The sequence below is a fragment of the Callithrix jacchus genome, chromosome 6 (assembly GCF_049354715.1).
Source record: "Callithrix jacchus isolate 240 chromosome 6, calJac240_pri, whole genome shotgun sequence".
In the NCBI taxonomy this organism is placed as follows: Eukaryota; Metazoa; Chordata; class Mammalia; order Primates; family Cebidae; genus Callithrix; species Callithrix jacchus.
The window spans coordinates 154,985,178-154,997,598 of NC_133507.1; the positions used below are offsets into that span (position 1 = coordinate 154,985,178).

At 42.5% G+C, this 12,421-nt stretch overlaps 1 protein-coding gene across 4 annotated transcripts in view; it reads left to right on the forward strand.

Moving 5' to 3' along the window:
• Positions 1-12,421, forward strand: part of LOC100405984 (UDP-glucuronosyltransferase 1A6) — a 61,638-nt gene that overhangs the window by 25,145 nt on the left and 24,072 nt on the right. The window contains exon 1 of one of the 4 annotated variants that reach the window (XM_008999722.4): positions 4,326-5,235. The exons of 2 other annotated variants lie outside the window; for them this stretch is intronic. In XM_008999722.4, the coding sequence (XP_008997970.2) occupies positions 4,369-5,235 (867 nt within the window). In that variant the 5' untranslated portion in view covers positions 4,326-4,368. Of the gene's footprint in view, positions 1-4,325; positions 5,236-11,066; positions 11,961-12,421 lie in introns of those variants that run through there. One more of the 4 variants, XM_008999721.4, reaches the window with a different exon arrangement.

Below are 12,421 nucleotides of genomic sequence, written 5' to 3' on the forward strand. Positions count from 1 at the left end.
TGGGGCAGCAGAGGTGTGATGGATGTTTGTGATCAGAGAATGACACACGGAGTTCAGTTTTTAGTGAGGTAATTTTGGATTATAATGGGAGAATATTTCTTTTGAAGACACTACTTTAAAAAATTCTTAATAGGTTACCTTGATGGTCTAATACAGAATTCACCAATAGAAATAAAATGTAAACTGCATATGTAATTTAACCGTTTCTAGTGGGCATGGTAAACACCAGCAAAAAGAAACCACTGAAATTAATTTTAATAATGCATTTTATTTAACCAGCTGTATCCCAAATATTATTCTTTCAACATATATCCAATATAAAATTATTGCTTAATTACTTTACATAGGTTTTTTTGTTAAGCCCTCAAAATCTAGCATATATCTGGCACTTACAGCACATCTCAATTTGGACTAGCCACACATGAAGTGCTTGGTAGTCCCATGTAGTTAGTGACAGTAATGGGGCCAATGTTTATAAATGTTCCATGGACACAACTAAAATTCTGTCTTTTCAGTTTTTCTTTTTTTGTTGTTTATTTTTTCAGTCTTTTCAATTTATCTATCTTTTTTTTTTTTTGAGATGGAGTCTCACTGTGTTGCCCAGTCTGAAGTGCAGTGGTGGAATTTCGGCTCACTGCAAGCTTCACCTCCTGAGTTCAACCCGTCCTCCTGCCTCAGCCTCCTGGCACCACAGGTGCAGGACATGATGCCCAGCTAACTTTAATTTTTTTTGTATTTTTGTGGAGATGGAATTTCATTATGTTGGCCAGGCGGGTCTCAGATGCCTGGCATTAAGTGATCCACTCTCCTCAGCCTCCCAAAGTGCTGGGATTACAGACAGGCATAAGCCACCCCACCCAGGCAATTATTCTACTTTTTTAAAAAACCTTTACTGAATCTGCCCAATTCTGGGAAGGATGTCTTTTAAAAAAATCCCCCTTACATAACAAATACTGCTCAAGTTATATTTCAGTTCTTGAAGAGGTTTTGTGTTATACATAATGATTGGATTGGTGTATGTAGGAGACTTGCATTTTCTTCACATAGTTTGCTGTTTTCATTAAATAATAATCTTGAAAATACATTTTATCTGGTGTCAGTATTGCTACTCCTATGTTATTTCTTTAATTTCCCATCCCTTTTAATTCAAAAATTATTTGTGTACAGATGGGTGGCTCACACCTGTAATTTCAGCCTTTGGGAGGCTGAGGTAGGAGGATTTTTTGAGCCCAGGACTCTGAGAGCAGGCTGGACAATAGGGTGAGACTTCATCTCTACAAAAAAATCAAAAAATTATCCAGGCCTGTGGTCCCAGCTACTTGGGAGGCTGAGGCAGGAGGATCACTTGATCCCAGGAGGTGGAGGCTGCAGTGTGCCATGTTCATGCCACCTCACTCCAGCCTGGGCAACAGAGCAAGGCCCATTTCAAAAAAATAAAAATTTCTTTGATATGTGAAAATCTTGTTTAAAAGGTTTAGAAAACATTTTTTAAAACTCCAGTATGAAAAATCTGGGTGCAGTGGCATGCGCCTGTGGTCCCAGCTACTTGAGAGGCTCAGGTGAGAGGTGAGAGGATCATTGAGCTCCGAAATTTCAGCTCCTGTGGTTTTTTGATTTATTTATTTAAAACACAACAAAACCCAAAATGGCTTCAATCTGATAGTTTCTTTTGAAGTCGGCATTCTGATTCTGTCCATTCTTAATTGTATTCTTTCCATTGAGCGTAAGCTCATTCCTTTCACAGAAATTTCCTTTGTCCTTGTTGATTTTGGAATTCTATGGCACTTTTCCATTTCCATGGAGATGCAGTGTAGCATCTTCAAGTCTCCAACTCTTAACATCTGTCTCTTTCACGTGTAAGAGCCCTTGTGATTCCATTGTCCCTCACAGATACCCGGAATAATTCCCCATCTAAAAACCCTTAATTTAATCATCTGTGAAGTCTCTTCCACCTGTAATGGAACATAATCCCAGGTTTGAGGAACTACAATGTAGATACTTTTGTGGGGCTGTGATTCTGCCCACCAGAGACACTAAGCTTAAAGTGAAAGCCACACCTTATTCAAAGCCTGGAGGTTTTCCTCTATTCGGCCATTTAAATTTTTGTTCCTGTCCTCCACAGACTTCTATTCTCCAGGCTTCAGAGCTATCCATTTATTATTCAGTGATCTCCTTTTCTCCTTATCTTTTTTTTTAAACAATACCTTTCAAAGAGCAAAAGTTTTAGATTTTGTTAAGGTTCAGTCTAGCAAAGGTTTCATTATTTGTACTTTTTGTACCTAAGGAAGCGTTGTCTACCCCAAGATGTGAAGATTAGTTTCTATGTTCTCTTAAAAATGTTAAAAAGTTCCAGTTTGTATGTCTAGGTCTCTGAGATTGGCAGAGGGGAATTATTAGATCACTCAGGTCAGGCTTTTGGGATGCCTTTTTCTGGGTGACCTCACTGACACCCATGGCGTAGCCACCACATACGTTGATCACTCCAAGTCTATCTGTGCAGCCCAGACCCCCTCCTCATCTCCAGACCCTGGAAGCTGATGCCTTGGGCAGCTCCTCTGTTCCCAGGCACCAGGAATGTAAGCTCCTCCCTCCCCACAGTCCTGCTCTCAGAGCTGCCATATCTCTGAAGGCACCACCATTTTCCAAAATATGTGGGACTTCCCACGGTGTAGGAGGGCCAGATATGTAACTACAAATGAGATGACATCACTGTCTTAAATGAAACACCACTGCATGGAGATAGAACAGAAGAGCCCCTTGAATGTGGGAAGAGCACCCTCTCAGGTGTGTTCCACCCTCACCCTGGGCTCATCAGGAGGGTGCTTAGGAGGCATAGAGTTCTAAGGGGGTTGGAGGAATAGTTCAGAGGCTGAGATGTTGCACTTACAGCTGAGAATCCCTTTCTAGTGTTCTGTCATCATAACAGGAATTGTGCTCCCCTGGAGAGTTCTCAAAGCCCTTGCAGACCTGCTTTCTCTGTGCCATCCTGCATGTGCCGCCCTTGAGCTGGGTGTGCCCTGGTGGACGCTTCCATTCACTGTCTGTCCCATGGATTCTGTCCAAAGGTGAAATCTGTTATCAGTGTGGATTTCTAATGAGGGTAACTTCCTCCCTAAGGGAAGCCTCAGCGCCTAGACACAGACACATGAGATAGAAAGTGCACAGTCCAGAGAGCCTGCCCACATCATCCTGGGGCGACCAGGGCAAGGAGGCATCAGCAATCTTTCCAAGCACCTGTAGGGGTAGAACAAGCCTCATGAGCGTGAGACCCTTGTGGGTGTTCAGGGTCTCTTCTTTAGAAGGTCACACATTTAATTCCTCATCTTGAAATTTGAAGTAGGGCCCCAAAAATTATGCAGCCCATTCTGTTCTGAAGGAACCATTCTTATCAGAACTTGGTGCTGGATTGACTTGGAGAAAAGCCTGACTATAATCTTCAGTAAAAAATAAAGGGTTCAATGAGTGGACACTTTGGTCTGTAAGCAGACTTGCAGAAGACTGGAGCCTTCAGCATTCAGAAGAGGAATGCAGACTGTGCAAGATCTGAGGCCAGGCAGCAGCTCCTCTTAGTCCCTTAGTGAGTGGGGAGCTCCCTGAACCCACTATGGATCTTATGCTACGGTTGTCTTGCCCATGTGTGCTTTAGACAGCAGCACCTCTTATTCCATGGGATAGATGGAGCATTCTCAGCAAAGCCTTCCCAAGAATCTGATCATCACATCTTGACCTCAGCCTCGCTGCAGCTTCTTTTATATTGACAGCCACTTCAGAGAGAGTCTTCTTTGATCCTTGCTAGAAATATCCTGGTGCGAAAAATTACCGAAACCAGATAGCCAGCTTCCCTACTCCATGTTTAGAGAAAGCTGGCTTAGCAATGTTGTATGTTTTTTGGATGTGCTATATTACTCATACATGAGAAGAAAGTTTTAAGGGTTAGCAAATAGGATCACATTCAGCAGAGAGCATATGGTTGGAGACTAGGGCAGTGGTGACTTCTCAGACCTCAGCTATAGCCTGATAATGATAAACATGCTTAACAGAGAAGAAGGAGGCAGTGACATGAAGGTGTATCTAGGCTTGTGTTAGAAATTGGATGAGAAACAAAAGCTTGAACTTGCATGTTCCCCAGAGCAAGTGCAGGGTTAGATGAGTTTTTCAAGATCGGAGTGATTGGCCTTCCCAGGGTGGGGCCCACAAGGAAAGACAATGACAGATTAATGGGTAATAAGTAACTAGAGGAGGGCACTCTGTCTCCAGTTACACATTGATTTGCTAAGTGGCTTAGTGACAAGGTTATTAAGATAAAGGAAACAAATGTAGGAGGCACAGTGTGGGGTGGACAGTCAGCTGTTGGTGGCTTCTGCTGAGATGACCACAGGACTCCCGGTTCCCCTGCCACGACTGGCCACAGGACTGCTGCTCCTCCTCAGTGTCCAGCCCTGGGCTGAGAGTGGGAAGGTACTGGTGCTGCCCACAGATGGCAGCCACTGGCTCAGCATGCGGGAGGTCGTGCGGGAGCTCCATGCCAGAGGCCACCAGGTGGTGGTCCTCACCCTGGAGGTGAATACGCACATCAAAGAAGAGGACTTCTTCACCCTGACAACTTTCGCCGTTGCATGGACCCAGGATGAATTTAATCGCCTTGTGCTGGGCCACACTCAACTGTTCTTTGAAACAGGACATTTTCTGAAGAGATTTTCTAGAAGTGTGGAAATTTTGAAAAATATGTCTTTGGTTGTACAGAGGTCTTGTGTGGGGCTACTGCATAATGAGACCCTGATCAGGCACCTGAATGCTACTTCCTTTGATCTGGTTTTAACAGACCCTGTTTACCTCTGTGGGGCAGTGCTGGCTAAGTACCTCTCGATTCCTGCTGTGTTTTTTTTGAGGTACATTCCGTGTGACTTAGACTTTAAGGGCACACAGTGTCCAAATCCTTACTCCTATGTTCCTAAGTTCCTAACAACGAATTCAGACCACATGACATTCCTGCAGAGGGTCAAGAACATGCTCTACCCTCTGGCCCTGTCCTATATTTGCCATACTGTTTCTGCTCCCTATGCAAGCCTTGCCTCTGAGCTTTTTCAGAGAGAGGTGTCAGTGGTGGACATTCTCAGCCATGCATCTGTGTGGTTGTTCAGAGGGGACTTTGTGATGGATTACCCCAGGCCGATCATGCCCAACATGGTCTTCATTGGGGGTGTCAACTGTGCCAACAGGAAGCCACTATCTCAGGTCTGTATTGGTGCCTTCATGCAATCAATGTTCCAGGCAAAACACTTTTAAAGAAATGTATTTACTTACAAGTGCTTCCATATCTACTTATCTTTCCAAAAATTTTATTTCTGCTTCCCATTGTCATAATAGTCTTCAGTGAGATAAATTGTTAAGGGGTCTAGTGTATTTCAGGTGTTCCGTGGCCACTGAGAGGAAGGAGAGGCAGGGACCAGGGTCTGTCAAAAGTTGAACAAGGACTGGTGTGGTTCACCGAGACTGTTCTTTGGTAAAGCCACCATCTTCATGGTTGTTGCATGTCCTTCAGCTGGGCAGGAGCAGGGACACTACATTGGGAACTGCTCCATCCTGGGGTTTTTGCTTGCGTGATTTTCAGTGGAAAGATGATGCAACAGCAAATTACAATTGTCGACGTGATAATTTTTAGTGGTCCCTTCTTGTGAAAGATAGAGAGGTGGCCACAGGAGACCTAAGCACTCACAGAAAGTAGAAGCTTCAAAGAGGTTGACTCAGTTCAGTGGAAGTGGTGCAATGAAGGTGGGATCGATGTGTGTGATTAGAGAATGACACACGGAGTCTGGTTTCCAGAGAGGGATCTGTGCTTACAAAAGTTTTTCTGACCAGGAATTGGGGATCTGGTGTATGATTTGGGGACATCACAGAGTTGGGAAGGCACGGTGATGGTTGTATGCCAAACGGGTCTTCTACTTGGAATGCTGAAATCATCAAGAGAGAGTAGAAGGGGCTAGGGAGGAGAGAAGACTGAATCTACAAGCCCAGTGAAGCTGGGGACAGTGATGAATGGACATGTGTTCAAGAAGGGAAGGGTTTCTCTGGAGGGGCTGACCACATCACCAAACCCACCCTATCCCACTCAAAGTTTCTGTAGTGGGATCTATTCTTTTTCCAAAAATGTCAGAGGTGGCTTTCATTATTCAGAATATTTGGGTTTTGATGAAGTAGTACTCTGGGATCTGAGAAACCAAATTCACACGTCACTGAGGGAGTCATCTTTTTTTTTTTTTTGTCTTGAGATGCATTCTCGCTTTGTTGTCCAGGCTGGAGATCAGTGGCCCGATCTCAGCTCACTGCAGCCTCCAACTCCTGGGTTTAAGAGAGTCTCCTGCCTCAGCCTCCTGAGTAGCTGGGACTACAGACATGTGCCGCCACTCCTAGCTATTTTTTTTTTTTAGTAGAGACAGAGTTTTGCTGTGTTGGCCAGGCTAGTCTTGAACTCCTGACCTCATGTGATCTGCCCCTCTTGGCCTTCTGAAGTGCTGGGATTACAGGCATAAGCCACCACGCCCAGCGAGGGAGCCATCTTTCTTGTGAGAGAATGAGCCCTTTTTGTCATATTCACTGAATTTATATAAACTTCCATGAGTTTATTCATGGTCCTTTGAATTCTTATTTCTGTACTTCTTTTTATTAGTGTAGGTATTATTGCAAAGGACACTAAACTTTATATACATATATATTTATAATTTACTTATTTAATGTATATTTATTTATTTATAATATATTTATGTATTTATTTTGAGATGGAGTCTTGCTCTGTTGCCAGGCATGAGTGCAGTGGCTCCATCTTGGCTCACTGCAACCTCCGCCTCCTTGGTTCTAGCGATTCTTCAATTTCTTCTGAGATATCTTTTTCTTCTCTGCAAATTCATCCTCAGGGTTAGGAACAATTTGTTCCTTGTCAGTATAGATCTTCTCGATGTGGCATTGGGGGGTCATGTATGGGTTAATCCGATACTGAGCTCTGCAAGTCCCATAGCTCATCTTGGATGCTTCGTTTACCTGGATATGCTTAATGTGCCTAAGTGCTGGGACTTAATTTTATTACATTAATTTCCTTTGTTTTTTGTCACCCTTAGTTATTTGGTTTGGTTGACCCTTAGAGAATCTACACCCAAACCCTTACATTCCACATTATTCTCTGCATTTTAAAGCATGTGCAGCAAAAATCTGGCACCCTATTTGGGCCACTGACCCTGTGTGCAGCCCCACTGTTCGGCCCTGGGCGCACTTCCCAGCCCCTCCGCTGCAACATCAAAATGGTCCACACTGCTTCAGTAAAGGGACATCTTTCAGACACTTGGTGGCTCTTTGTGTGTGCGTATACTTGATGGCCTGGGTAGTTTCAGGAAATGTCCTTTAAGCGAACAGGAAAACTGAAAGCTCTTGATTTGCATGATTTTGTGGGGTTTTCTGGATCAAGTGAATAAAGAAGAATTTTCACAGATCACCTTAGGCCTCTTAGAGGAAGACCTATCATCACCATTATTAGAGTTTAAAAGAGTCCCACAGGACAAGGTGTGTTGCCTGGAGACCTTTGCCATGTTCATGGCAATTTACTGAGTGCATGAAAGATCCTTTACACCAAAATCTTTATCATGTATTATCTGTGATAAGCATGCCATTATCATTTCTATTACATTAATTTCCTTTGTGATTTTGTCACCCTTATTTGGTTTGGTTGACCCTTAGATTTGAAATTGTTCTACAAATATACAAGACCAAAGCTGAAATCTTCTGTTTTTGCTCTCTCTCTTTCTCCTTGATTTAAAGTTTATGATACGTTGAATTATTTTATTGGTCTTCTCAAAGAAATAACTGGAATTTGCATATTCTTTTACTGTTTCATTTTCTGTTTCATTAATTGCAACTTATTTTTGCCTTAGTGATTTCATCCTAGTTCCTTTTGGTTGATTTTGTAGCTGCTTTTCTAACTTCATTAGAGGAAATTACATTTCTTTACATTTGATTTTTTTTTTTTTTTTTTTAGTGAAGCATTAAGAGCTCTGAGTAAAACTTTTTCAATGTCCCTTAGGTTTTGGTAAAAATTGCTATTCTTTTCATTGCTTTTAGATAATTTAAATACCAGTTTTAAAATGTCTCCTTTGATGCAATACCTATTTATAAGGCTATTTCCTAATTCTGATATCGTTAATATTTTTTGTAGTCATCTCTCTCTTATTTTTTTCAGTTATTTTGGATTATAATAAGAGAAGGTTTCTTGTGAAGACACTATTTAAAAAAATTTTTAATAGGTTATCTTGATGGTCTAATACAGAACTGTTCAATAAAAATATAATGTAAACCACATACATATAATTGAAACTTTTTTAGTGGTCATGTTAAAAATCAGCAAAAAGAAACCACTGAAATCAATTTTAATAATGCATTTTATTTAACCAGATATATCCCAAATACTATCCTTTCAACATGTATTCAACGTAAGATTATGACTTAACTATTTTCCATGTTTTTTTTCTTGTTAAGTCTTCAAAATCTAACATATATCTGACACTTAGAGCATACGTCAATTTGGAATAGCCACATTTCAAGTGCTCAATAGTGATATGTAGTTAGTGACTATTATATGGTCAGTGTTCATAAATGTTCCATGGACACAATTAAAATTCTATCTTTTCAATTTTTCTTTTTTTTTTAAATGAGTCTTACTCTGTTGCCCAGTCTGGAGTGCAGTGGTGAGATCTTGGCTCATTGAAACCTCCTCTTCGCGGGTTCATCTGATTCTCCTGCCTCAGTCTGCCAAGTAGCTGTGACTACAGGTGCATGCCACCATGCCCAGCTAATTTTTTTTTTCTATTTTTTATGGAGATGAGCTTTCATCATGTTGGCCAGGTTGGTCTCGAATGCTTGACCTCAAGTGATTCACTAGCCTTGGCCTCCCAAAGTGCTGGGATTACAGACATGAGTCACCAACCAAGCCAATTTTACTACCTTTTAAAAAACCCTCTACTGGCCGGGCACGGTGGCTCACGCCTGTAATCCCAGCACTTTGTGAGGCCGAGGCGGGTGGATCACGAGGTCGAGAGATCGAAACCATCCTGATCAATATGGTGAAACCCCGTCTGTACTAAAAGTACAAAAAAATTAGCTGTGCACAGTGGTGTGTGCCTGTAATCCCAGGTACTCAGGAGGCTGAGGCAGGAGAATTGCCTGAACCCAGGAGGTGGAGGTTGTGGTGAGCCGAGATCACGCCATTGCACTCCAGCCTGGGTAACAAGAACGAAACTCCGTCTCAAAAAAAAAAAAAACCCTCTACTGAAGCTGCCCAATTCTGGGAAGGATGTCTTTTTTAAAGTCCCCTTATATAACAGATCTTGCTCCAGTAATATTTCGGTTCTTGAATAGCTTTTGCTTTATATGTAGTGATTAGATTGGTGCAGGTAGGATTGAGACTTGTATTTTCTTCATTTGTTCACATGGTTTGCTGTTGTCATTAGATAATAATCCTAAAAATACATTTCATCTGATATCACTATTGCTACTCCTATGTTATATTTTTAATTCCCCATCAGTTTTAATTTAAAAATTATGTGTGTGCAGGTGGGTGGCTCACATCTGTAATTTCAGCCTTTGGGAGGCTGAGGCAGGATTGTTTGAGCCCAGGACTCTGAGAGCAGCCTGGACAACATGGTGAGACTCCATCTCTACAAAAAAATAAAAAAATTATCCAGGCATGATGGTGCATGCCTGTGGTCCCAGCTACTCGGGAGGATGAGACAGGAGGATCACTTGATCCCAGGAGGTGGTGGCTGCAGTGTGCCATGTTCATGCCACCTCACTCCAGCCTGGGCAACAGAGCGAGGCCCATCTCAAAAAAATAAAAATTTCTTTGGTATGTGAAAATCTTGTTTAAAAGGTTTAGAAAACGTTTTTAAAACTCTAGTATGAAAAATCTGGGTGCAGTGGCATGCGCCTGTGGTCCCAGCTACTTGAGAAGCTCGGGTGAGAGGTGAGAGGATCATTGAGCTCCGGAATTTCAGCTCCTGTGGTTTTTTTGATTTATTTATTTAAAACACAACAAAACCCAAAATGGCTTCAATCTGATAGTTTCTTTTGAAGTCGGCATTCTGATTCTGTCCATTCTTAATTGTATTCTTTCCATTGAGCGTAAGCTCATTCCTTTCACAGAAATTTCCTTTGTCCTTGTTGATTTTGGAATTCTACGGCACTTTTCCATTTCCATGGAGATGCAGTGTAGCATCTTCAAGTCTCCAACTCTTAACATCTGTCTCTTTCACGTGTAAGAGCCCTTGTGATTCCATTGTCCCTCGCAGATACCCGGAATAATCCCCCCATCTCAAAACCCTTAATTTAATCATCTGTGAAGTCTCTTCCATCTGTAATGGAACATATTCCCAGGTTTGAGGAACTACAATGTAGATACTTTTGTGGGGCTGTGATTCTGCCCACCAGAGACACTAAGCTTAAAGTGAAAGCCACACCTTATTCAAAGCCTGGAGGTTTTCCTGTATTCGGCCATTTAAATTTTTGTTCCTGTCCTCCACAGACTTCTATTCTCCAGGCTTCAGAGCTATCCGCTTACCATTCAATGATCTCCTTTTGTCCTTACCTTCCTTTGTTCATTTTTTAAAAACAATACCTTTCAAAGAGCAAAAGTTTTAGATTTGATGAGGTTCAATCTAGCTAAGTTTTTGTCGTTTATACTTTTTATACCCTAAGGAAGCTTTGTCTATCCCAAGATGTGAAGATTAGCTTCTATGATCTCTTAAAAACATTAAAGAGTTTCAGTTTGTATGTTTAGCTCTGTGAGATTGGCACAAGGGAACCACACAGATCAGGCTTTTGAGATGTCTTTTTCTGTCTCTGGACTTGGCTGGTATGACCTCTTATTACGGACTGTGGTGCCCATAATGAAAGACACTGATAGATTAATCAGTAATAATTAACTGCAGCTGGGCACTTGGTCTTCCGTTCCCTGTTTATTTGCTAAGTGGCTCAGTGACAAGGTAAATAAGACAAAACAGATGTAGGAGGCACTGAGTGGGGTGGACAGTCAGCTGTCAGTGGCTTCTGCTGAGATGACCACAGGACTCCAGTTTCCCCTGCCACGACTGGCCACAGGACTGTTACTCCTCCTCAGTGTCCAGCGCTTGGCTGAGAGCGGGAAGGTGCTGGTGCTGCCCACGGATGGCAGCCACTGGCTCAGCATGCGGGAGGTTGTGCGGGAGCTCCATGCCAGAGGCCACCAGGCAGTGGTCCTCACCCCAGAGGTGAATATGCACATCAAAGAAGAGGACTTCTTCACCCTGACAACTTATGCCATTCCATACACCCAGGACGAATTTAATCACCTTTTGCTGAGCCACACTCAACTGTTCTTTGAAACAGAACATTTTCTAAAGAAATTTTCTAGAAGTATGGAAATTTTGAAAAATATGTCTTTGGTTGCACATGGGGCTTGTGTGGGGCTACTGCATAATGAGACCCTGATCAGGCACCTGAATGCTACTTCCTTTGATGTGGTTTTAACAGACCCTGTTTACCTCTGCGGGACAGTGCTGGCTAAGTACCTCTCGATTCCTGCTGTGTTTTTTTTGAGGTACATTCCGTGTGACTTAGACTTCAAGGGCACACAGTGTCCAAATCCTTACTCCTATGTTCCTAAGTTACTAACAATGAATTCAGACCACATGACATTCCTGCAGAGGGTCAAGAACATGCTCTACCCTCTGGCCCTGTCCTACATTTGCCATGCTTTTTCTGCTCCCTATGCAAACCTTGCCTCTGAGCTTTTTCAGAGAGAGGTGTCAGTGGTGGACATTCTCAGCCATGCATCTGTGTGGTTGTTCAGAGGGGACTTTGTGATGGATTACCCCAGGCCGATCATGCCCAACATGGTCTTCATTGGGGGCATCAACTGTGCCAACAGGAAGCCACTATCTCAGGTCTGTATTGGTGCCTTCATGCAATCAATGTTCCAGGCAAAACACTTTTAAAAAAATGTATTTACTTACAAGTGCTTCCATATCTACTAATCTTTTCAGAGATTTCATTTCTGCCCCTCGTTGTAATAGCCTTCAGTGAGATAAACTGTTAAGGAGTCTATAGTAGTGTATTGAATAGTCATTGAGAGGAAGGAGAGGCAGGGACGAGGGTCTGTCGAAGGATGGACAAGGACTGGTGTGGTTCACTGACAGTGTTTATTTGTAAAGGCACCATCTTCATGGTTGTGCATGTCCTTCAGCTGGGCAGGAGCAGGGACACTACATGGAACTGCTCCATCCTGGGGTTTTTGCTTGTGCGATTTTCAGTGGAAAGATGATGCAACAGCAAATTACAGTTGTTGACGTGATAATTTTTAGTGGTCCTGTCTTGCGAAAGATAGAGAGGTGGCCACAGGAGACCT